This window comes from Pagrus pagrus (genome assembly GCF_965226575.1).
Source record: "Pagrus pagrus genome assembly, chromosome: 18".
In the NCBI taxonomy this organism is placed as follows: domain Eukaryota; kingdom Metazoa; phylum Chordata; class Actinopteri; order Spariformes; family Sparidae; genus Pagrus; species Pagrus pagrus.
The window spans coordinates 20,392,910-20,419,008 of record NC_140202.1 but is presented as its reverse complement, the minus strand read 5'-3'; the positions used below and the strand labels follow the sequence as shown (position 1 = coordinate 20,419,008).

The following is a 26,099-nucleotide window of genomic DNA, read 5'->3' as shown; positions in this document are numbered from 1 at the left end:
TTATTTCAGAAGGATTATCGCCTTCTGTATCCCTAAACCCTGTGGGGAGTTCAGGGCTAGAACGAATTTGATATCCGTATCACCTCCACCCTCTCTTCCATCCATGTGTCACTTCCTCAGCTGCACCATCCCTCCATGGGCTTCCGTTTTGGGACGGTGAGGGAGAGCAGTGCCGAGGATTACATGAAGAAGAGCTTCCCGGAGATGCACGACTACATGAGGCGATTCAACCAGCCCACCACCCCAGAAGGCGTGCATATGTTGAAGTAAGACACAAGCAGACAATGTACACGTTAATAGACCTCATTTAAAAACGAATGCAATCCAGATCTAAACAATCCAGTCTGCGGTTGTCTGTATTCTGTGCACCTACGTTTCATGTGCTCCGTGCATAACAATTCTGCCCGCTGACAGCAAGAGCAAACATGGCAGATTTGTGTGCACCAACTCCGAAATGTGTCACCCGATCACATTATGATTCACAGTTTGGATGCTTTGATTTCCAGCTAAGTGAGGCTGTTTTTTAATGTTTCTACCTACTGACTTTTCAATCTGGAATGGGTGTAATAGCTCAATTTGTTGTGCATTAGCGCTGATTTTCCCTTTGATTTTTTTGTGTTTTTCTTGTACACCTGCAGTGATGTTGTGTCTAACCCACCAGTAGATGTTTTTTTTACCACGGCGAACAGGCTGTTTGCGCTTTCATCTGGCAGAGATACGATCAAAAACTCCCGCCTATATTTACACCCTGCATCAGAACGAGCTTTTTCCTTATCGAGAGACACATTTGAGCGCGCAGTGTAAGTGAGGTGAAAGACTACGAGTTACATAAATGTCATTAACAAAGCCCTCCACATTTGAGGGAACATATTTTGGTTCATTAGAGGCGTTGAATGTGGAGATGAATGAGGGTCAGGGACAGAGTGATGTAAGAAGGGCCGAGGATGACTGCATGAAGAGGGTGTCGAATGGGGGATTGCAAGCAGATGAAAGCAGGAAGGCGAGGCAAGTTTATTTATATAATGCATTTAATTCACAAAGGCAGTTTAAAGTACTTTACATAATGCATTAAGTCGGTGAAAACAAGATGCGACACAAAAACAGGCGAGGATTCAGAAGAATTTGAAAAGATAGAAACAGAGAAACAAAAAGAAAGTAGTAGAGAGGGGTTAAGGTTAATTCGAGCGCAGTGGAGAGCGTACGATCTTTCAAGTCTATACCTCCTAGAAGTTGTCGTGGCAACTGAAAATCAGTCACTCGTCTAGTGCGGATGAGAATTGGTCAAAGCACCAAGTTTGACACAATATTTCTTTTCTAGAAGTTTTTTATTGCTTGCAAGCAAGAGTCACTCATCAGCGGCGCATAGATGATGACTGAAGAGAGGCAGTCTCCCCTCAGCTTTTATAATAACAAAGCCCAACACACACAGCTGTAGCATAGTGACAAGATTACATATGATCTCACTCCAGACAACGCACTAATCATCTCCACGTCCTCCTCAGGATACACACATAACGTCCTATACATGTCAACCTAAGGTCATCGCACTTATACACAGGAAAAGGCTTCATCAGCCCCCTCCAGAATGAACTGTCTCACAACACATTATATCATATACAATACAGTTGTACATACTGTTAGGTTTCATATGCAAAAACCAATCTATCAAAATAATAAAGGGACATTTAAGAATTTCCCTCACAAAGTCTGCACCAGCTTTGTGGAGCATAGCACTGAAATGCTGCCTCCTCATGCTTAGTTGGTTAGCAACACCTTGTTTTGATCACATTCCTGATAATGTTTAAGATGAAAACGTAACTCTTGCTTTTTTCCGCGTCTGTGTACACAGAGCGCACTTAAGTCCTGCCAATTCCAGAAGGTAAAACAAATCATCGCTCTCCACTGACTCTGCGTTGTGTGAAGGTTCCTCCTTGTCGCTTCCATGTGCTAGCAGACAGAGACGTCTCCAGAAGTTGCTAAGTGGTGTGATGCACTACCAACGGGGTAAAGCAGTTTTTAAAAGCTGTCAAAAAACTGAGCCGTAAAGATGACAAAAGTGGTTACAGGCGATAAGACGTGAAGCATCAGCAGGACGGAGGGGAAAAGCGGGGGATCCTAACACTCAGTGCGGCTACATATTCAGCAAGCATTTTGTCAAGTAAGTAACGAAGCTGTGGAAGGCCTGTTTTAGATCTTTGTTAGTTTTAACGATGATCTTATGTGGTCATTTGGATGAATAGTTAATCTGATAGGATCGTTTCTGGATCGCTTCTCCAAAAAGAGCAAGGTGAGAAGAAGGGACACTGAGATGGACCGCCAATACCGAGTGTCGATCCAAATCTAATGTTTTTTCAGCCAGCTACAAGCTTTTCATATGATGCATTGTACTCTTGACTTTATACTTGACTATGACATCACTCAGGTTTCTCATTGTACGTGTTGGTAAACACATGTCCCACATCTAGCAAAACTCATTTCTCTACTACAGCCGAGGATGAACCCACTTTAGTTTCTGGCTGCCGTTAATGGTTTGCAAGATTTATCCGCTCCATCTGTTCGCCGGTGATGGAAGACAACAGCAACAATACATTCATCCTTCACATTACTGGTGTCAGACTTTCAAATCTCATTTGCACATGTGGATTATCACTACATCTTTTGTTATCATATTTTCATCTCCGCCAGGGAGGTTCATGTTTTTTATAGTTGGTTGGTTTGTCAGCAGGATAATGCAAAAACTACTGAACAGGTTTCCACAAAACTTGGATGGAGGATGGGTCTCAGCCCAGAATAGACCCCATTAACTTTTGTTGCTGATCCGTATAAAAGGATGAATCCAGGAATTGTTTTTCACTTTCACAACATTTTTGAATTTCTCAAGGAATAACACACAGATCTTGATGAAAAAAATCAGGCATATCAGGGTGGCTGGTACAATTTGATGCAGATAAAGGAGACTTCTGGGCCTTGGTGGAGGTATGCACTCTACTGACTGCCATTCTAGTTTAATGTAGTTACTACTACATACTACAAGTTGAGGAAAAGTGATCAGAAATCTTGATAATGTCTTTACATGCCAGTGTCCTGGAGTTTTATCGGAGTACACCAGCTTGCACGTTCAGGTTTCTTAGAACCGGAAAAAGTGTTTTTCGACTTACAAGTATTTAACGAGGATAGTCCAAAAGCCTGATCATCACCAGCGTGCTTCATGTAAGCACACTTGTTAATGAGGCATGTCAGTTCATTTACACCCCTGTGGTTTTTGCAGAGAAAGACAAAAGGGAGTCACGCAGCACACCTGATGGGCTTTTGGTAAAAGAAAATTCAGAATTAGGCACTTTTAATTACATTTTTTATCATTTGTCTTTTAATTGAAATCAAAACACCGTGTTTTAATACCTTCTGTTGTAATAACTTTAATAACTTCAATTAAACACACAAGGGGGTCATATAAACTCATACATGGATACACAGAACAAATGAGTTTCGCAGTGGTATCCAGATCCTTTGCTTTAAGTCCCCTTTCCCTTTTCCCTTTATGTATTATAACATAATAAACACGAGTTTGACACTAGAGGGCTGTTTTCATATTCATTGCTGAAAGTGTACATTTTCTCTCCGCTCATCAAAAAATCCGATTTTAGGCTAAAGTCATGATTTGTGACATCACAAATAATGTGTAAGCCAATCCTGGTCTCAATATTCAGTGTACACAAGTGTGATGTGTGAACCTGAACCCTCCGGTACATGTTAATCCCGGCTTATTAACCACATACACGTTCACGGATAACTGCACCACTCCCAGCAAACAACATTCACGGCTATAACCGCATTCGCAGACACAGCGCCTGCTCCATAGAACACCAGCAGAGATGCTGAGATAGTGCATGTGCTGACTTTGTGATACAAGTGGCGAGATACAAAGCGCTGGTTCAGAGAAAGAGGATGAGAGCGGGGAAGATGAAGGCGGCGTTTGTTTGCGTGCGAGGCGAAGCAGAAGTGGAAGTCACAGCAGTGCAGAGAGCCGGAGTGAGGCAGTAAAATACTGTGTCGGCAGAACTACTGACCCCAATACCGCACTCAAATCTTAGCGGGAAGGAAAAAAAAAACTCACAAGCCTTCTCCTGGAGAGACAGAACGCCCAGGGCTACACATGCAGCTGCACATAAATGTATAGGCTCATGGGAAATAACGCAAACACTTACCCACACACAGGCTTACAAAGTTAGCCGTAGCTACACACTTTCATGCCTACGCACACGCACGCTCTCTCCCTCACGCACACACTCGAGGGCAGGCATCGGATAACTTCCGACCCTCTTTAGTCCCAAAAGAAGCCTCTATCCTCTCTTCTCCCTGTGCCTCGCATTTGACAGGTCTAGGCACAGAAAAACAGACTTTTCTGCTTTGCCAGCGCAGCAAAGACTTTGTAAAGTCAACCTTTTGTTTAGTGGCAAACATCCTGAATAACAACGAGTTTCGGGTAATTTGATAAGTCTGTCCTATTCTTTCCATTAGACTGTCTGCGTGTGTGTGTTTGTGCTTTTTCCTCAACATGCATCTATGCTTGTTTATGTTCTGCCACTCAAATTCTGCATACGTGTACATGTGCGCGTGCAAACTCTGTGTAATTGTGAGTTTATGCGTTCATTTGGATGGTCTGGGTGCGTGTGTCAGAGGAAACGTCTATCTCTTCCTCTTAACCGAATGTGTTTGTTTGAAGGTATAATATTCAAATCGAGTGTGCTACGCTTGGTATCCTGAAACTTATCTCCTGGCGGCCCTGGCCGGCGGCAGAGGCTGCACACAGAGGAATGGTCTATAATTAAAGGTCAATTAGGGTCAATTGGATCGATATTGCAGAAGCAGGAGAGTCTTCAGCAGTGTGTTTATTGCCTTATCAGTCCGCCACAGAGGCTGTTGGTTCAGGTAATGATGTATGTGTTTACACAGTGTATTAGAAAGCAGTTAATCTCATCCGCTGTATAAATGACAAAGTGGGTTGACAGCCACAAATACAGGGATCCTGCACGGGATCTGGGAGTCTGAGGAAGTTTGGCGAGTTAATCTGATTTACAGGTTTTTTCAAATGTTTGAGATTTGTTGTCTTCAATTAATGCTTCCCTCTCACTCTTGTGATGTGTGTGTCGGTGGTGAAGGACAGATCCTCCTACCCTGGATGCGTTCATCATGGACAAAGCCCTGTTGGACTTTGAGGTCTCCATCGACGCAGACTGCAAGCTGCTCACCGTTGGGAAGCCTTTTGCCATTGAAGGTACGCAATCAGACTCACAAACAAAAAGACACAGTTGTTTTGACGCTGTACTGGCTTGGTTTATCTGATAACGTCGTGTTGGTGTCGTTCCTAGAACATCGTATTTTATGTTGTTCCAGGACTTTCAGTGCAACTGACCAATCGCACTGCGGTGATTTTATAGCCTAGCAACTCGTGTTGGTGTTGTTCCAGGAACATCACAATTTATGTTGCTCCAGGAACCTTAGTTCAACTCATGGAAAAGCGACAGAGTTCACATCTGAAGCAAGTTGTTGTGGCTGAATGGCTCAAGTACAGGACTCTCACTCAGTGGACTCAGTAGTCACTTCTTTTTAAATGTCGTTCACTTGTTGTTTCCCTTTTTGGTCATAGTTTGGTTAGGCTTAGGCAACACGAATACTTGGTTAGGTTTTGAAAAAGATGGTTTCAGTTAAAATGAACCATTTTACAACATTAATCACGTAACTTAACTTCTCCCAGGGATACCAAATTGTGCGTTATGACTGAAATATGCAATATGTAAGCATTTTAGTTTAAAACATAAACATTTGGACAAAAATTATCAACAAAATGTGAAGAAATAACAGTTTTGACATTTATGTGTTACCTTGCAGAGATATTACTGTTAGTGTTATAACTAGCTAACCCCAGCCACTCTGAGGTCCCAGTCTGTGCAGAGTCAGCTAATATGCCTGCTAGGTGCACGGTTAACTGAGCTTACTAGCTAATGGCAGCTACAATTAGCAGCAGTTAATGGTTAGTCAACTCTGTTTGGAGTATGAATTCAACAGGTGGCCGGTTCTTACATACTGCAACTTTGTTTTATATACGGTCAGGTCTGTCTCTTTATTACTGTCTCTTTAAATGCTGCCATATAAATCAAGATTGCTATGACCCCTTTAACCAAAACAACTACGTACATGTCTGACTGCAATGTCTACACTAACCTTGAATTCATAATATTTGTACTCTTGAACCAAACATCTAGTCTTAATATCATAAAATAAACTGACCTTGTGACGACCTGCTTTTTGTCCCCACATGGCAGGTGAGTCCTCACAAGGTGACTTAATGAAAATGTGTCCCCATAATGTGTTGAAGGACAAAACACACACACACACACACACATTAACTGAAAGTGGTTCATGCACTCACTCATGTAGAAATACCCAGCCTGTACACACACGACATATATATTTTTTTAGACCACAGGCTCTCTCTTTCATGCAGGAAAGACAGACACACACACACACACACACACCTTAATGCACACACATATTCACACAGACACACACACATATAGTATGCACATATTCACGCACACATTCTTGGAGCAGATCAGATACTGTAGTTAGTTACATGACTGACAGAAGAACACAATGATTCGCTGGATGAACTTCACGCTGCAGGGTAAAAGTACTCAACCATCTATTATTCACAACAATGCCCAGTAAGAACACTTTGTACTTAAAGCTCACAGGTCGAACTAACTGCAACAGTCATGAAGCGCACAGACAAAGACACTCCTAGTCAAAAATCAGCTAATGATCCACACAGGGGGTTGTTATATTCAAGTTCTCGCACGATGCTACTCTGAATGAGTGGTATTATGCTACTGTAAATGAGTGTGTGTGGGAGAACTGATGGTAGCTTGCATAGTGGTGTGTATAATGATTTTGTGTTCTGGTGCCTTCCTTGAAGGAAATTGTTTTCCTTTCAGACTTTCAGACGGAGGGCATTTTTTGCTTTTTCATTTTCCATAACAGTACCGCTTCTTCTATCTGAAAATCATCATATGAACCACGGCAAACAAGGCCAAAAAGACAGGCTACAGAAAACAGCAGCGTTTTCAGGGCTTTCACGTTTACAAAGTCAAATTTTTCCACCATTTGGCTTCCTTTTCCTCATCGCCCATCTCCTACACATTGTGGATCGCGCGAGCGTACAATCCAAATTCAAACGAGTAGAAAAAAAGTCAAAATTTGATGCACTACGGATAGCCCAGCATGTCAAGGAAGTTTTAAAATACTACCAAAATACATGTGCTTGCTGTTGTGGAACATGCTGACCTACATGTACTGTGCAAAGTTTCAAAATCCCGCAGGCACTGACAAGTAGGCAAACATAACTGCAGCGATGCAAGCTGCAGCACTGCCTGTCAGTCCAAAAACTGCAAGACAAGAAAGTTTGATTCTGTCTGAAAGCACGGGGATACTTTAGTTACAGGGCTGATAACCATTTTGTTTAATAGCTAACGATACATTACAAGCAATTAGTATCATGAAGTGTTATGCCCAGATGTACACAATTATGCCTGGATACAGCAGTAATGACAGTAGTAGTTTCCTAAAGTGTATAAACTGTAAACTCGCTGTATGAATACATATGAGCGGTGAAGGGTTTTTTTTTTTTAAGATAGAGAAAATTGTATCACTTTCCTGAAATAAAGCCTGCTGGCGACCTGTCAAAAGAAATTATGTCTCCGCTCTAATAAAAGCCCGGTGCTCCGGCTTATTGCGGTAAATAAAAGGTTCCTGCCATTATTGCCAGTTTTACTGTATTCTAGTCACATGTCATCTGCACATATACGCCTTCCGAAGGTGACTTTGAAGTGAAAATATTCGCTGGCAGAACACATTTATTGGATGTATCAAGCATTTAACCTCTAACCCGAACTCAGCTTAGTCACTGAGGGTATAGAATTAGCGCGCGTGCTCTTGCCTGTCGCTGGCGTACCTTTATGTGCATGCACATCACGCCAGTGTGTGTGTGTGTGCGCATTTCTTTCAGTTTTCTCCTGCCATCTCTGAGACAGGCACACACAGACACAGAGACAGTAAATACACAGTAGTGAGGTTGCCGCATGGGACCAAACACTAACTTTGATACCATTTCTCTGTCAATCACAGCGTAGCCTCGGAAAGACCCCACTCCCAGATTCCCCGCTCATTGTACGACTCTCGTTCACTGGAGATTATCTATTGCTTTCTTCTCTGCATAAGAGCCCAGAGACGTCGCCGCAGCATTACTCATCATTGTGAGGCTGAGAAAGCAGGTCTCATTGGCATGTGGAGCAGGTCAGTTTGATGACTGCTTGATTCATTGTCGACATGAAAAGGCAGGCGAAGAATCCACGCCGCCTTTGGTAGTTAGTCACCCCCACAGCCTTCGAGAGGAAGAACGGGATGAGAGTGAATGAGACTGCATGGTAGAGGAGGAGAAAGCAGGAAATGGCCCAGACAGGAAATGTGAAAAAGGAAGGAAGAGGTGAGATTTTTTTTTTTTGAGCGGGGATGGGGGAGGACAGAATATGAGATGAAAAAAGTAAGTAGGAGAAAGAACAACAAAGGTAAAAGAAAGAAAAAAAAGGGAGGGCCCGAGAGAGGGAGAGTGAGCGAGGTGGGAGTTGAGCACGAGAAGGAGATAGAGGGCTTTCATTTGCCCACTGCCAGTTTGCGCCTTTCTGCACAGCGAGTGATAAAAGAGCAAGCCAACAGAGTCCCCTAATCAAGACAAACCTTCACCCCAAGCAGATGGAGTGAGGGAGGAGGAAAAAGGACAGAGAGGGAGAGAAAGGATGGAAATGGAGGGTGGGGGGAGGGAGAGAAAAAGAGAGGATGTGTTATTTGGTCATACGAGGATGCAGGCAGGATTTATAGAGCGGTTTGTGGTCAGGAGATACAGAGAGACGGAGGAATTGGGGACTTTGGAGCCGCTGCAGGCAAGGTGCTCCGCTCAAATCTTCAGGCTACTTAAGTGGAGAAAGATGCGGGGGTGTCGCCGAGCGCCCGTTTGCACTGAGTGCTGTTGGGAGATGTTTACGACAGCCTAGACACACCCCATTAATAACACTGCCACCGAACACACACACAGCCGCTCGCTGCTTGTTTGTATGTGTGTACGTGTGCGTCCCTGCGTGCATAAGTGGTCGGCACAAGCTCAGCGAAGCACGACGGAGCGCGTCTGAAGATCAGAATGAGGCAGGCGAGATTTTGTTGTCGGGGTGAGACGCCTTTGTCTGCTTGCTCCTGTGTGTGGGGTAATGTGATTAGAAGGGTTTAATTCCAAAGTAATACAGCCGCCATTTAAAATAGATGTCTTGCAGAATGCACTGGTAGAGTAGGTAAATAAAGTGAATTAAATTATGTAGAGCCGGATTGATTAGTCTATTTGCAAAAAACAAAACAGCAACTATTTTGATAAGTTGTTGATCGTTAAAGCGATTTATCGTGCAAAGATGCAAATCACTCCCTGCTGCCAGCTTCACGGTTGTTGAGAATGGTGTGTTTTCTCCTTCTTAAAGGGAAACTCCACCAATTTTTCACATTAGACTTTGTTTACAGGCCTTTCTGAGTTCAACTGCATATGTGAAAAAGTAGAATGAAGCTTTTTGTGGCTCCAGAGGAAGCTGCATGAGACTCGGGGACTAAGTTGCATTGTGGGTGATGTAGGCGCCGGGTTTTCTTAGTAAAAGGCAATGTCTCTGGTTTTGCTGTAGATCTTTTATTATTTGTTCTTTAAACTGTCTACAACGTTTACACTAACCTTGACCTGATAATATTTGTTCTCTTCTCCCCACATGACTGATGAGTCACAAAGTGTGTCCATAGTGTGTTGCAGGACATACCACTTTTTGCAGTAGTACTTTTAGTAGTTTTATTATGGGATTGATTGTTTGTTGGACCAAACAAGCAATATATGAAGATGTCATCTGGGGAAAACATTTCTGACCAAGTTATTTATCAAGAAAATGATCATAAGATTAATTGAGGATCAAAGTAATCTTGAGTTGCGGCCCTAAAACGATGGCTATTCCACAGCACTTCAATATAACTATAAATATGGACCTTCTAGGGCTGGACATTAAATCAATATTATACAATTAGATATTACTAAAATCTTTCCAACCTGAATTTAAATCCAAACTAATAAATGTCTTAAAACTACAACAACCAATGACATCTGAGCAGAAGTCCAACCATCCAATCATCCGGCAGCTGCCTAACCGTTCATGTTGTAATTAAACAGGACAGACATAAAGAAAGACATGAACTGATGCACAAAGACTTGTTAAATTTGCAGTTAGAAGTAAATCTGCTAATTCATCTTTTAGCTACATCCGCCAACCTTTATACATACTATATAAAAACTGCTCTAACACTGATTGAATTACTACAATCAGTGCCAAGTTCATAGAAGCTTTAACATTTTCTACATTTCAGCTGAAAATGAAATAAGAGCAGTGGGGGGATGCTTTGGCAAACGAAATTACGTGATTTATATTTCCAGCAGCGATGAATGAAAGACCAAAGAGATGATTCATAAAGAAAGTCAAACTTCATTAACAGTAATGAAAGAGAAATACTTAACAGGGGCCTGTGTTTGATTTGAAATAGTCTTTGAGAGCTCCAGCACAAAAACACTAAAGGAGGCAGTGTTCGGCAGCAAAGTGGTCCAATAAAAGATTTATAATTTTAAAGCTATCAGTGATTAAAGGGGTTACATTCCTGATCTGTGTTTTGAGGTAGTAGAATGTTTACAAACCTTAGAAAGTGTTTTCAGAATAAAACTTGATGTGCCTGGGTGTGTCTCTGACTGAGGTGTGTGGGAGATGTGAGTGACAGCTTCCAGACTCGAGGCTTGTGATGGAAAATGCGGATGTCTGGGGGAAAGAATCAAAAACAAATGACAAGCGGCTGCCCACTTGTATTTCACCGTTTGACTGAGCGCTGTAAAGAAATGCGGACGGAGATAGGCTGATGACAGAAAAAATGCTGTCTGTCTGCCGGGGGAAGTCAAAGAAAGAGGAGGGAGACGTACGGAGACAAAGCAATGGACTCGGGAGAGGAGCCGAAAGATAAAGAGAAGAATGGAGTGAAGCAGAAATTGAACGAAATTGAAGGGATGACAGAGATAAGGAGTGGACTAATAGAGGGAGAGACTAGCGGCGACGGTGGGAGAGGAATGACCTCGGACAGGGAGAGAGGAGGGATGAGAGGAGGGGAGGCGGAAAGGATGAAAATGAGGTGGGAAGGGAAGGTAAAGGAGGGTAGGAGCAAAGGGACGGTAGCTTAGACAGTCTTTGTCATGTAGGAAGCAGAGTGTGACAGTTATGTGAACCTTAGCTATTCTCTCTTTGTGTCCACAACCCCCATCTGGCTCACACACCTTGACAGCCGACACACACATAAACACACTGGAAAAACAGCTGCCAGGTCCGAGTCAATCACACACACACACACGCACACACTAAAGCGCTGTTGGCATGACTGTCTTTGACTGCAGTACAGATGAAATGAAACAAACAACCCCTGGAGATCTTGTGTAGCGATAAATCTCCGAGCGGGCCTTTTGATTCTGAGCTGAGGGGCAGATTTCCCTCATTTTTGGACCTGCAGGAATGCGAGCTGTAATGCAAAACAGATGCAGTTTCAAAGTGTGAGCAGGGGCAGAGCACCGTTCCTCACCAGCTTTCAGGTTGTGTAATGATACACGAATGTGCCGCTTTTGAAAATGAAAGCGACGAAGAGTGGTGGGGAAACGTACTCAAATCTGCTACTTAATTAAAAATATTACAGTTATGTAATTTTATCGCTGTGACTACTGTATATTTTATTGCTGTGTCTGGTCTCATTACTCCACAAACTGCTGGCGTCTTACCTTGACTAAAGGCAAATAAAGGCTGAGGCAAAGTGATGATAAAACAATTTCTCCAAATCTGGCACAATGTAATATTTAACGCACCATCACAATGATTTGCATTACCGACTGCATAATTAAAATGCCTTTGCAGTTATTAAATCCATATCTGTGACAGCAGCAGGTCCGAACTCTAATTGCACATAATATTTTATGTGCATATTATATGTTTTTGTATACAAACCATCACTCTGCAAAGTAATCAGCAACTGCAGCTGTCGGTTACGTGTGCAAATGGCATACATTTTGTATTTAAAGGATATGATCATGCAAAAGTAAAAATTCAGTCATCAACTACTCGTGCAGATGGAAAGTTGTGTAAAGTTTCGTAGTCCACGAGACATTTCCGGAGCTTCACAGTGAAACAGCGTTGCAGCATTCTCCTAAGCAACTTTAAAAACGTACAAAAAACAACCGAAAATGGCTCCATACAGTTCGTTTGGTGTAATCCAAGTTTCAGAAAGCCCTGAGATCCCAAATTAATTTGAAAATACGTTATTTATTCCCCTGTTTCAAGCCAAAATCTTCACCGTAGCTGCTAAGTTAGAAGCATTAGCATGCACCACCGTCTGAAGTGGGTGCACAAGCTAGACTGCACATCGAGGGTGTAAATAACATCTTTCCAAATCAATTTTGGATCTGTGGAGACTTGGATTAAGCCGGATAAGCTTTACGAAACAATTTTATGTTTCTTTTCCCCATTTTTTTTTACGCATTTCAAAACAAATCCCCAGCTCCTCCAGTTGATGAGAAAATGCTGTAACCGTGTTTTGCTCTAAAGCTCCAGAAGTGTTGTGTGAACTGCAATTTTTATGGCTCCGATCTTGAGGTGTTCACTGGGAGTCTGCTGGTTAACAGTAGTTAGCAGTTACTTTAGCAACAAGTAAAGTTATCCGTCAGGAGTTGAGGCAGAGCAGCCAAAGGACAGCAGAAAGTTATAAAGTTGTGTTTTTATGCAGCCATTCGTGAGGCCTGGTCCCTAGAGACACTCCCCTCTGGCAGGGTCCTTCTTTTTATACATCCATGGCAGCGTCATAAAAATTATGACGAGCGCGCTTATTGGATGCAAAATTAGTATGCCCCCCCCAACCGCCACCCCGAGTGAAGGATGAGTCATCAACATTTAGTATCAATTTTCTAGGACATTACAAACTCTATAGTACAACTTAAAAAATACCTGCAAAACAACTCATTTTTGCCATTGTTGGGCCTGAGTCTGGCATATAGGTGAAATATACTGTAGAGCAACACTGACAAAAACACTTATCATCGATATTGACTGTAGGGGAGTTTTATGGGAAATATATTGGCTGTTTCCTTCTCACAAATACATGCACCAGCCAGATTCAGGTATTTATAACACGAGGCAGTGGTGCTCAAACTGCTTTTGTCCAAAGGGGACACCACAATCGACAACAAAATGAAAAGTTCCTCGTTGGTACTTCAAACATAGCACTTCTAAACAACACCTCAACATCCTGTTGCTACCCGATTTGAACTAAACTGCTGTAAAACCAGCAAACATGTGCTATTGAAATGAATGTTAAACGGACACATTCGTTCAACATTCGACAAATATCAAGAGGGAGACAAAAAAAACGAGATCTAATTTCGGCATGTTGTCAATTTCCTGTGCAAATGAAATGAAACTGGCCTTTGGTTGGCCTTCGTACAAAATTGAGTCTTGTATCTGTAACCGGAGGGGATGAGTGTGAAGTGAGCATGGAGTGGATGATCTGCGTCACAGCCTACAATGGGTGTTTTGCAGCTGGCAGTTGATGAGGTCAAGGTAGGTGACAGATAGGAGGTCCAATTATTTTTGATGGAATCTGGAGATGTGGCAACAAAACAGATCCCATAGCTGGAGAGGGATATTCATATTCTAATTTGTTTTTATATCGCATGTCATAAATGTCCCGGTAAAATTAGAATAAAACATATTACGAGGTTGATGGCTGAATTAGTATGAGGCGGCACGTACCTCTTAAAATTCCTCATGCAACCTTTAGGGGACCAAACAAATGAAGGTGTAGTTAAGTCTCCCAAAATTTAAATAATCTAATACACAGGGAAGACAAAACAGCAAATAACATTCAGGTTAACAAAGGAATTGAGGGCAGCTCAGGTGAGAACAAGTCATTTAAGCAATCCATTTCCAAAAAAATGTTTTTTCTCATAAAAGGTACATAAACAACAAAGCTGACATTTCTTCGGCTAAATTTGAAGTCATCTTTCATAACACGTGGTGGTGCTGGACCAATTCCTCCCACAGAAGTCATTTATATTACGATAATTAATCACCACAAGGCAACTAAAGCCATGTGAGTGCACCCGAGGGAACCTAACTGCAAGTAAGAAGCACAGTCAGGTAAAATATGAGCATATTTGCATCTTACCCACTGAGTCAAACTTGATCCCACTCCAATCCCGGATCAGACTACACGATGTCAGCCTGAAAAAAATGGTCCGATCTGACAGACGTTGGGTGCTGGGGAATGGGAACGAACACCGGGCACGACTGTTTGTCATTTTATCTTGTGAAGTGTTTCGTAGCGGAAGACGAAGTGTGGGACAAACTCGCAGGGCTTTGACAGGAAGACTACCAGCTTGACAACGTCTGCAGCGTGCAACGTGATGGCTCAGATGCTGACACTGATCCCCAAAGTCTATCTCTAACTAAGGGACATAATAATCCATCTTTTTCTCTCCAGATACTGATTCCAATACCTCAACTCAGGGTACTGATCAGATACCAGTGCTCTCTTTTCCCCCTGACGTTAAAAATGTGTAAGCCTCTCTGCTTAGAAAGTCTTTGGTGTCGCATGAGGCCGGGGAGTTATGGAGCACTAAATCTGATGTTGTAGCCTGTTGTGACAAAATAAATTCAGAAAATCATGACATTGACAAATAAACTGTATCAGAAACATCTGGCCAAAACCCGTTCCACTTAATAAGGGTAATGTCCAGCACCAATCAGGCATGTCGGACCTAGAAGGTCATGAAAGATTGAAGGATAATAATTGTCAGGGTTCAGTTTAGCCTCCTCGCTCACAGAGGTCGTCTTTCTTCCAGGAGTAAGACTCTTGACATTGAGGCCATGTCGTGTTTCTCTTCTAAGCTTTCACACAATGGGTTTATGATGAATGTAAAGGGATAGCTATAGCTTAGGTATATTCTTGGCTAGGCTGCTGCAAGTGGTTCAGACCAGTGATTTGCGATGAGACGAAACATTTCTGCTTGCAGTGTTGCAGTGCTGTTAACTTGTCTGTCTCAGCTCCACTCGCGTCGCCAGTGGTTGGTTTTTAAAACATAAGGCACTTCACGTGCTTTGACGGGCGATCAATGCCTCATCAGCTGGTGAGTCAGTCACAATCTGTGAGCTGGTGGAAATTGCAGACTTTTTGATGGAGGAAAGAGAAAATCACCTCATCAATTTGTTTGAGGAACAGCCGTTTCTGTACGACACAAGCCTTAAAATTGAAATTTACTGCTAAACAGACAACTTCGCTGCTTTTACTCTGCTCTGCTCTCCAACCATTCTCTCCGACTCGCCCCAGTACACACTCACTACGCACACACTTTTTCGTTGCTTCATCTTTCATCAGTGAGACGACTCACATTTGAAATGTTTATTATAGCAGCAAAGCATGGCAGTCTATACCCCAGACCTCATCACTCCCCGCAGATATGTTTACAGAGAGACATTGTGGAGTGATGAGCAAAGCATACGCAGGTGGATGCTGGGATTGTGGCGGGGCCGGAAGGACATGTAGCCATGCTGTTGCAGGACAGGCAGAGGGAGAGATGGGAAATTAAATAGAGCACCAAATTGAGAGGGTGTGTTAGGTAGATGATTGTGGAGGGCGAGGCATGTCGCATGTGTATATATAGTAATGCAGCTCGAGCCGTCTGACTGAACCCGCTCGCAGGCGTTGCTCCATGAACGCAGCCGTAGCAGGTAACTCACTTTCACCAAGCTCATTCATATTAAGACGCTACAAATCGTATCCGGTCATAAAAATAACCTGAAAAGCAAGCAGTTAAAACGTACAGGACAGAGAGTCCTCGCTGTGGAAATGATGCTCCGTCTTGTCTCGCCGCGTTAGTGTCAGTTTTCGGAAAATTGCAGACCAGCATATTACAAGTAGTTGTGAGTTTCAGCTCGTCTCGGCGCAAATCTTTGGTCTTAAAAGGGCTTTAGCTGCTCGCAAAAAAAATCCCAGTTGGGGACGCTTGTCACATTCTTTTCAGGGTCAGCTGCTCTATTGTTCCTTATATTGTTATCCAAGGATAAAAATGAACTCTTTTAGGAGTGATTTCTTCTTTTAATTTTGCTTTTAAGATTTTCTTTAAGTTCGCCCATTAAAAAATACGATAACATACTGCAGGGACTACCAACCTCACAGTGGGGGATGGTAGTCACAAGTGCTCAAGAAATGTATTTTTTTAAGAGAATTAAATTCAAGGAGAGTCGGGTCACATAAAACTTTCATTACGTACTGAAAGGGAATTATGAAGGATACAGTTTTTAAAGGATTCAAGTGAAAGTTAAGTGTGACGGCCAATCCCGTTCTCCTCTGACCATCTGAAATGACAAATGTCCTCTAGTCTTACCCTGGCATTAGATTTGCCTACTACTTTGTAGTGAGAAGGGATGGTGAGGCGGTCGATAAAGGGAGGAACAGACAACTCAATACCACAGTTTGACCCACGACTTCATGTATTATGTATTAACCCCTCCACCAGTGGTTTTGTGGTGTGATATCTGCACTCTACTTTTCGGGAATGAAGTGTTTCTTCTGATTCCTGAAGTCTGTAAACTCATGAATCTCCTTTGTCTCCAGAGGGCATCTGCCCCTTGGCTAAGCGCAACTAGCTGTGGTTTCCTACACAAACACACCAAGTTAGACTCTTGTTTTCTAGACTCTTCCTCAGGCATGACTGTTGCTCTCTGATTGGGTCACCTATAGCATGTGTATTTCCATGTCTCCTCTTTCAGGCTACGGCATCGGCCTGCCCCAGGGCTCTCCTCTAACCCGCAATGTGTCGGAGTTCGTGAGTCGCTACAAGTCTGACGGCTTCATGGACATGCTACATGACAAATGGTATAAGGTGGTGCCCTGCGGGAAGCGAGTCTTTGCAGTCACCGAGGTAAGTCATTGGCGGGGAAGGAGTGTGTTCATGTATTGTGTACGTGTTTGGCGTGTCAAGCGAAGCCTTCTGTAGCTGTACTCCTCTAAATGAGTCTACCTTTGGGACACAAACAGGATTGCCTGCCAACTAAGCACACTGACCAAACCAATCACATACACACAGAGAGCAACACACACAGACAAAGACCTAGAATCACATAAACTCAGGACTATTTATCGGCCTTAACCGGAGTTACAGGCACGTACAGTCTCGGTGCCGATACTTATTTGAGTCTCGTGTGGGCTGCAGCGGAGTACTCTCCCTCCCTTTCCTGCTCAGTCTTTTTAAAGAACTGGGAATCTCTAGACAGAGCGCACTGTCTGTATCCATATCTCTTGTTTGTGAACAGAGAAACTCTTCAACTCCCTCTGGCCATCCCTTTTAAAATCCCACTTCAAAAGTTGAATCGTATTACAGCAACAAACGCAATTACACAGTCATAGGTTCCTGCGACGAAAATGAAAAACCTTAACTTCACCCTGCATCGCCAAGTTATTACTATTCATCTCATTGGGAGCCCAGAGAGCGGGCTACTCTCGAACAATGTGGGCGTGAACGCGATGTTGCCCTCTGGGTCGGGAGCAAAAGGAGGTCAGTGTCGTCTCTGATGAATTTGCAGAGTCAGCATGGGGCTAATTGCCATCAGAGGTAGCGCTGAAATGAGTCGGGTGAAGGAAACATGATTAGGGAGCAATGGAAAACCTTCGCCGCGCTGTCTCCCACTTGCTCCAGGCCCAATGAACGCCGCATAAGAGATAGACATTATGTCAGTGGGAATGTGGGCGAACCAAATGGGAACAAACTGCTCTTCAATTAACCGTCGGCTCTTTTTACCATCTCCCTGCTAACTGCTGTTTCTTTCTATTACTTTCAGTTTTGCTTCCCCCCCCCGTCAGCTCTTTATGCTCGTTCTCTCCCCTGCTTTGCTTCTCCGCGTCCTTTTCTTTCCAAACATGTCTTTTACGCTGTTGCCCTCTCCTCTTGATTTCCATTCTTATGGGCTTACGCAGCCGAACCAGACACACGGCGGCGGAATATCAATTGCAAATTCACAAAAAGTGGCCTAAATAGTAATTATGTAAACACAAATCATCAATCTCTGTATTTTCCTCTCTGTCAGCTTAAGTCTTAACCAATCTGTGTCACTCCCCCAACCCTGTTCTTCTTCCTGTCGTCGCCCACGCAGACTCTACAGATGGGGATCCAGCATTTTTCAGGCCTGTTTGTGCTGTTGTGTATGGGGGTGGGTGGAGCCTTGCTGACCTTGGCAGGTGAACACACCTTCTATCACCTGGTCATCCCCCGCCTCAGGCGCACGCACACGCTGCAGTACTGGCTGCACACCAGCCAGGTGAGTGAATGCATGCAGTATGCGTGGTGGCATGGATTCACACACACACCTCACACACACACAATTGCAAAGACTGTCATGCACTGAAGCACACACACAGAGAAAGATGCTCAAGGCTAACTGTCATCCTCACATTACTGCACATGCAAAACACACACACACGCATGAGAAGAGTCTCACAAACACACACACTCTAGCATACGCCTGTTGGTGTGGCAGCCTTACCCCCTGGAGCTAACTCTCATTCTGCAGGCAACATGCGCCCTCTACTGTCGGAAACTCATAATAACACTAAGTAATAACATAATATATTCCTTAAAACTATCATGTTTGATGGGACATGTTTCAACTCAACAGTTTTAAGTTGAGGCTAAATGTATTAACGCTAATTAAGTACTGTTAATTAACTCAATAATGCTTTAATTGTGCTCCATAAATTAACTTGAATATTTTAAACTAATTAGTTAATTAAGTAAAAAGTTATTAAACGCTTGGCAGTGCCTTATTAATTGGTTCATGAGCACACGATACGTCTGTGTGCGTTTCTTTGACTTTTTGTACTTTGTAAACGTCTTCTGCGGATCATTAAAAGCACCTTTTTTATTCAAATTCCTTTCCTTTGCAAAGTAGTTTTGTGATATTTTGTTGAGATGCAATTCAAATTTGCTATTTTCGTAGAGAAAAGAGCAAAGACAATGAATAAATAAGGTCCGCCAAGGCCTATTTTGCAATTAGACTGTCGGAGAATTAGTGTGTTTACGACATCGCACACCAAAAGGAACCACAAATTGGGGATTTAAAGGTCATATTTTGTTGTTTATGAAACTCCTGCTATTACCAAATGAGCTGCCTGTGGCAATATTGTTGAGTGAATAATGGAACTAGCAGTGTGAATATCAAGACCGCTCCCATTTGTTTGCATCCTTCTAAAAAGGGCAACCCCTCCCGGGTAGCCTCCAGCATTCATCACAAAACCAGCTCAGCTATCTGAGAGGACGGCATCCCAGTTAACATCTCTCTCCTCCTTCAGAAAATTGAAGCGTAGTCAACTTCTAACTTTAGATTGGTTTGGAGTCTTATTCTTTCTAGTATTACCAAATCACTTGGGTAACTAAATCACAGGGAGCCGCGGCAGCTGACACTTTAACCTCTCTCATAAGTTTAAGCAGGAAAGAACCGACTCTCGCTGAATTACAATCATTTGATTAAATTATTCAAAAGGAGCACCGCAGCAGGATTTGTGAGGAACAGTTGCCCCAGATGTTCTGCACAACTGGGTAGAATAACCGTCACTTAGAAATTCAAATTCATTCTCCGCCGAGTTATTTCGGAGCAGATGAAGTGATGAACAGATTTCACATTTATAATCAGTAGTTTCCTTGTGTTTGTCTCCTCTTCCTGCAGAAGATTCACAGAGCCCTCCACACCACGTATGAGGATGTCGGGAAGGAGCTGACCGGCCTCGATGAAAAGTAAGGAAGTCACCGACAGACTTGTGCACCTACACTTGTGCACCTAGAATGAGTTAATGCATTTAAACACGATATCTCAAGAGCCTTTCAGAGTCAAATGTCACCTTCTTGTCACCAGTGCAAAGACCTGCGTCATTACATCTTCTCAAACGCATGAAAACTCTTAAAAGGAATAATTTGACATTTTGGGGAAACACATTTTTCTTGATGACAGTTTGATGAGGAATCACACTAAGTATGCGTGTACAGCCAGCAACTGGCCAGCTTAGTTTAGCATAAAGACTGAAAACAAAAAGCTCCCCAATTAACACATTTTATAATCTGTTCTCAGCAGCTCTGCCCTGCAAAAGGCAGACAGCAGTCACTACGGTAAAAGTTGAGAAAAAGTTTGAAAGCTGTTTAGCCAAAGTGAGACACCGTTATATAAATCGTAAAACCTCACATTTATGCTGTTTTTAGGACGAATATTGCCATTGGCAGATAAAACCAGATGCACTGTAAGAAAGCTAGTTAATGTGATGTAATAAATGTAATTATTAAGATGTTGGAGCATTAAAATTCATTCCAATCAGAGCCAACAGGTCAGGTAAAAGTTTGTAAGCTAGCTTTAGCCAAGGCTAGCTGTGGAGTGCAGTCTTTACACGGTGTTTTGTTGAAAAATGCGTTTTGGCCTTGTAGTTTACAGCTGTCGACGGCCTAATTTGTATGGCAGGGACTATTATCGATCTTCTTATCTAACTCTCTGCAAGAAAACTATTAAGCATGTTTCCCGAAATGTCAAACTATTTCTTTCAACAAAGAGCCAATTTGTATCAGACACAGGTTGAAACAGCCATACTTTAAACAGTTGCAGAGTTATTTGTCACTTTAATGACCTGATAACGAACAAAATCACTTGTTAAGATGCCCCATTTAACCTTATCCTGCTTACATACAGTCTATATTTGTATTTGCACTTTGCTTATATGACAATGTATTCATGCATACTGCTGTACAACATCTCACTGGATATATACCCTTTGCTGTGATTTTCCTCTCTTTCACTAGCCCCTCCTCTTGTATCTCAGAGAACTGCACCCTGCACAGGAAACAGCATCAGCCTCCTCCCCCGTCTCCTCCCACGTCCGTCAATGCTTCCACCACGGCTGGGGACACCGGCAGCTCCTCGCCGTCCCATGAGCCCAAGGAGAAACGTGTGCACTTTGACCTGGAAACCCTCCACAGCTACCGCCTGCGCACACACACCGCCTCAGTGCGCGGCAGGCCGGGCATGGTCGGCCGCCCTGGGCTCGGCCTCGGAGGGTTGGGGCTGGGCACCCTGGGGGGTTTTACCTCCCCTCAACAGATTAGCCTCCACGTCAACGGGGGCCCCGTTTCCACGCTGGCCTCCACAGGCTTGGTGCTCTCTCCCCTGGGCAGCAGGGCCGCTCAGACCAGCATGTGGGAGGGGGAGCTCCAGGACCTGCAGGGGAAGATCGAGACGTTTCGCACCCAGCTGAGAGAGGCTCTGGCCAGGAGAGCTGAGATCCAGAGCAGCCTGGAGAGAGAGAGGAGTGGACACGTGCGCAGGGATACCAGTCTGGAGAGGGAACGGGACAGACAGAGGATACAAACTATTAACACGGACAGAAGTAGCTCCACTCCGCCCAAACTCCCTGAGAGAGACAGGACCAGCCAACTGCAAACCCTGAATAATCAACAGACAGGGAGGGCTAACCAATCAGGCGGTCCTGTGACTCTGGAGCATGGGCGAAGCAGCCAATTAAACACAGTGAACAGTTTGGACAGAGGGAGAGCCAACCAGTTACGCTCTGTTAACACTTTGACGGGAGTCAGGACTGTCCAATCACGCACTTCCACCAGTTTGGAGCGAAGTCGAGTCAACCAACCAGGTGCTGGAAACATAACCGCCCAATCACGGAACACTTCTAGCCTGGACAGACAGAAGGCTAGCCTATCAGGCGCTCTGAACACACTGGAGAGGACACAAGCCAACCAATCGAGTGTAAGCAGCGGGACTTGATTGTCTTTCTGAAGACGTGTCGGACTGTGAGGTTGTGATACAGGTGGTGCTCGCATAGCCGTGGGAAGATGGCTTCGTTGGAGTGGGTTGAGTTCAGTGGATGCTTGCTGAAAAATAATTACAGTACATGTTAACTCACACCATTACTTACTGCAACCTAATAATTTTCACACTCTGAATTGTTTCCACACTCGCTTAAAAATACAACTAAAAACCTTTAATTGCAATTTCAGAACTAGTAAACCGTCTACATTATTCATGAAACCATAAACAAGCAGCGTAATCTTGTGGCGAAGCAAACATAATTTCAGTAAAATCTTAATATACTTTCCCAAGAACCAGATCAGGCCATCTGGCAGTGCTCAAATCACAGTGCTAATTGAGGAGATCAGTGGTTCGCATGAGGAACCATCAACCGCAGCTGTCTGACGAACTAAAGCCCATCTATCAGCTGAATGAAAGTGGGGCCAGCAACACTGGCTGGAGAGGCCGACAAGCACAGACATTAGCGAGAAGAGCACAGAAAGTTAGCCCCATGTGAAAAAACAGCCAATAAAACTCTTTTAAAAGGCACATGCGACATCTGTGTTAACAGAGTGCCAACAGTAGGAGGTAAAGATGCAAAAAAATATATATATTTTAAGTAATTCAAGTGATTATTTCCCAAAAATGTGAATGATAAAGGAGGAAAACTGTGACAAAAGAGCGATACAGCTCTAAATCAGATCCCACAAAACCTAACCTGTGTGTTGATACCTTATATCTGTGTGTGTGTGTGTGTCCCTCCATCATTACAATACCAACAGCGCCGTGTCTAAAACTCAATTTTCGACTATGTGTGCAGTGAAATCTCCCCCTCGTAAAATGTGTCAAAACTGGAAAAGATGTCCTGCAAAGAGCCATTTCCAAACAGATGCTTTGAGGTGGTAATTTTCCTCTGATTTAATGGGCTCCATATAAACAAAGCAGAGTGCTAAGCCAGGAAAATTCACATTAATGGAAAAAAGTTTGTCGTACCGTCTGTAGTGGAATGGAAATACACGGCTCCAGCCCGTTTTATGGCTGCTGTGGTTTGGTTTAAATTAAGGCAGTATACCATTTAAATATGGGCAAAGCATGGGGCAACTCCAGCGGTGCACATAATGCTAACTAGTCATGATGAGGAGTATTAATCAGACTTTGAAAACAGCAGTATAAAGTTTTCTGTGGCTTTGAAATAAGATTTAATTCTGAGGAAAATAATCCCTGATGACAAATAATCATTTGGAGACTACACAACTGTCTAAGAGTGCTTTCCTCAGCCCGATTAATGGAATAAATGTTGGCACTGTACGTTTCTGCAAGCCACGGATATGTTGAAACTCCAGATTTCTTTAGGTTCAATTTTCTATTTTATGATGTGACAGAACTGTGCTTATGATCTGGTTATGATAAGGCACAAACCCCACACACACATGGCTGGAGATGTCCAGGGGTCCTCCTCAAAAAACACCTGTTTTGTCGAAGACAGCTGGAAATGTTTCGACTTCTCGTCAGAAACATCTGTTTCTTGTCGCCACAAACACAGCTGGAAATTGTCCCGTGGTCTTCAACTCCAAAAGTAAAATCCTGCTTTTTCATTAATGCATGAGCAATAATAATGTAATGATATAATATATGATGATATCACTCTGAATGGGCAATTTTCTGCACTTAGTAATTTAAAACTTTAAGTAAGTTTTTTTGATTAACATTGTCAGTGCAGGCAATTTCATTCTAACAGGATATTTTTTACAATGTAGTATTTTTAAGTAAAGGATCCGGATACTTCCTTCACCACTGAACAAGTCCAACAAAAACAACGCTGGAGTTTGACCCATACAGACACTAAAAGTCAGGTTATCTCGCTCTTAGTTGTGATCATCTCAACTTTTTTACTATCGGACTCTCATGAGTCCCTCAGCTTTATGAATCATGATGAAAACTAAGTCCCTGCAGGACCCTTTAAATTAGATTCCCAGCCTTTTTTACTGTACAAGATGGTTTTAATCTATTTTCTAACGTGTCCATCATTAGGCGCCGAAACATGAGTCAGAGATGTGCGTCTGTCAGTGTTCAAAATCGTTTACATTTTCCAAAGTGCTGTCACCGACGTCTAAACTTAGTGTTTATATGGAGACATGCAAAACTACAGAACAAAGTTACAATCTCAAAGTCATTCCACAGAAGCCCTGAACAGCTAAAACGGTTGCATATCTGCGTGGACTGTGGCTCTGCCGTGTAAACAAACGCCATCGATTTGGAATCCGTTCACCACATTCATTACCGAATGAGTCTGGCAGCAATTTTGTGCTCAGTGACTGTATTGTGCATGATTTCACACAGTAAGGAAAATTACAATTAACTTGCCTCCTGCAGAGCTCAGTGAGCTCCGATAAGTTGTTTTTTGTTTTTTAATCATTACAATAGATGTATACTACTTACACTCAATTTACTTTTCATTTTCCACTCGGATAAAGCTATTTTCTTTTTGTTTTCTACTAAAATAAATTGGACGTAAGTGTCATCCCTCATGTTGGAGGAGAGAGAGGGGTTATGGACTGACTGTATTGGGTCTCAGTAATCCAGTCAACCACTAGAGGGAGCTGCGTCCCTGCTTCCCGCGGCTATGGACAATGAACAGTTCATGGATTGAGGTTTTATTCCAGCAAAAATTACATGAATAAATGTAAGCGATTGACTCGTGAGGAGAACGTGACAGACGGAAGGTGCATTTTGTTCAGCAGCAGCAGCAGCAGCAGAGGACCTGGGGAAAGAAATCACTCCAGCACTATACAATGCAATGTCACCTAATAGTGTTGTGATACTCAATCTTCTTGTGCAAGTCCCCCGTCACTTTAAACAGGTGTTGGGAGTTTCACCGGCCCACTGGTCTGAGACACAGACAGACACTGATATCACTGAGTCAGAACTGAACTGAAGTTTTTCATGATGGTACTGATGTACATTTAGACGTTTCAAACTTTGCTGTGGTGTGAAGTGGTTGTGTTCACATGCCATGGTGTCTATGAGGATAAAAAGATTATATTTTAGGTCATTAAAGAGAAAGAGCTTGTGGTACTGGATATTTAAACAAATACTTTTAAAATTTACCCCTTATAGAAATTGTATCGACATATTATTGAATTTTATCATAATGACCATTGTCATGTTTTGAAATAAACATTTATATACTTATTTACTCGCATTTTCTCATATTTTGAGTGGAAACTGACTACACTGCCCTGAAGCTTTAACCCTCCTGGATAATTTGAGTCACTTCGACACATTTGGTCCCCATCAGATGCATTTAAAATCAATTAATCCTCTAGTTTCACTCCATGTGTGTATTGTCATTAAATCAAATGTTGTTTTCACGATTTCTTTTGCAAATACCAATATAAAATCTGAAAAGAAAGTGCTAATTAAAGTGCATCTTTGGGCAAATGTGTAGTCGCACAGCACTTTTAACTTCTCAGTTCATCAGAGGTGCTAAACAGAGCATCTGCCTCCACACCAGCTCTTCCACTGGATGAGCTTCAGTGGGTAACGAGGAGCAGGTGTGAGAGGAGCGAGTCCCAGTGCAGCGTCAGCAGGTCCTTAAAGGAACAGAAAAGATTTGAAACAGTAAGAGTAATTGAACTGCTAAAAACATGGGACTGTAGTAACCTGAGAGAAATTAACCAGAATACATTAACAAGCAATAGTTTAAACACATTATTCACAGAAAAATGAATCATTTCTCCGTATTCACATCTTTAGGTTAAAGTCAGTACAAAACATCCCATAATTTTATTCTACATCTGTTATTGTCCATATGCAGAAAATATGTGGCTTAAATGTTAAGGTGTTTTTTCTTTCCTTTGGACTTGCCTCCTCACACCTGTTACTTGTTAATGATGTTGTTCATTCAGCCTATAAATGTGAGACATTGCACCTCATCTGTTCAGCACTTTAGGGGCCTGTAAGAGGACTATCCGTGCACAACCTTAACAGCAGTGGTTCCTTTTTGCAGATCCCCACTCATACACATCTTTTGATTGCAAACACTTGCAGACTTTATTTAAA

General features: G+C 42.8%; 1 protein-coding gene across 1 annotated transcript in view; it reads left to right on the top strand.

Annotated features, from left to right (window-relative positions):
- Positions 1-25,194, top strand: part of LOC311273400 (glutamate receptor ionotropic, NMDA 3B-like) — an 82,553-nt gene extending 57,359 nt beyond the window's left edge. The window contains exons 7-12 of the mRNA XM_084380466.1: positions 121-266; positions 5,160-5,275; positions 16,974-17,125; positions 18,354-18,518; positions 19,923-19,990; positions 21,038-25,194. Of these exons, the coding sequence (XP_084236592.1) occupies positions 121-266; positions 5,160-5,275; positions 16,974-17,125; positions 18,354-18,518; positions 19,923-19,990; positions 21,038-22,013 (1,623 nt within the window). The 3' untranslated portion in view covers positions 22,014-25,194. The remainder of the gene's footprint in view (positions 1-120; positions 267-5,159; positions 5,276-16,973; positions 17,126-18,353; positions 18,519-19,922; positions 19,991-21,037) is intronic.
- The last annotated feature ends 905 nt before the right edge of the window (positions 25,195-26,099 follow it).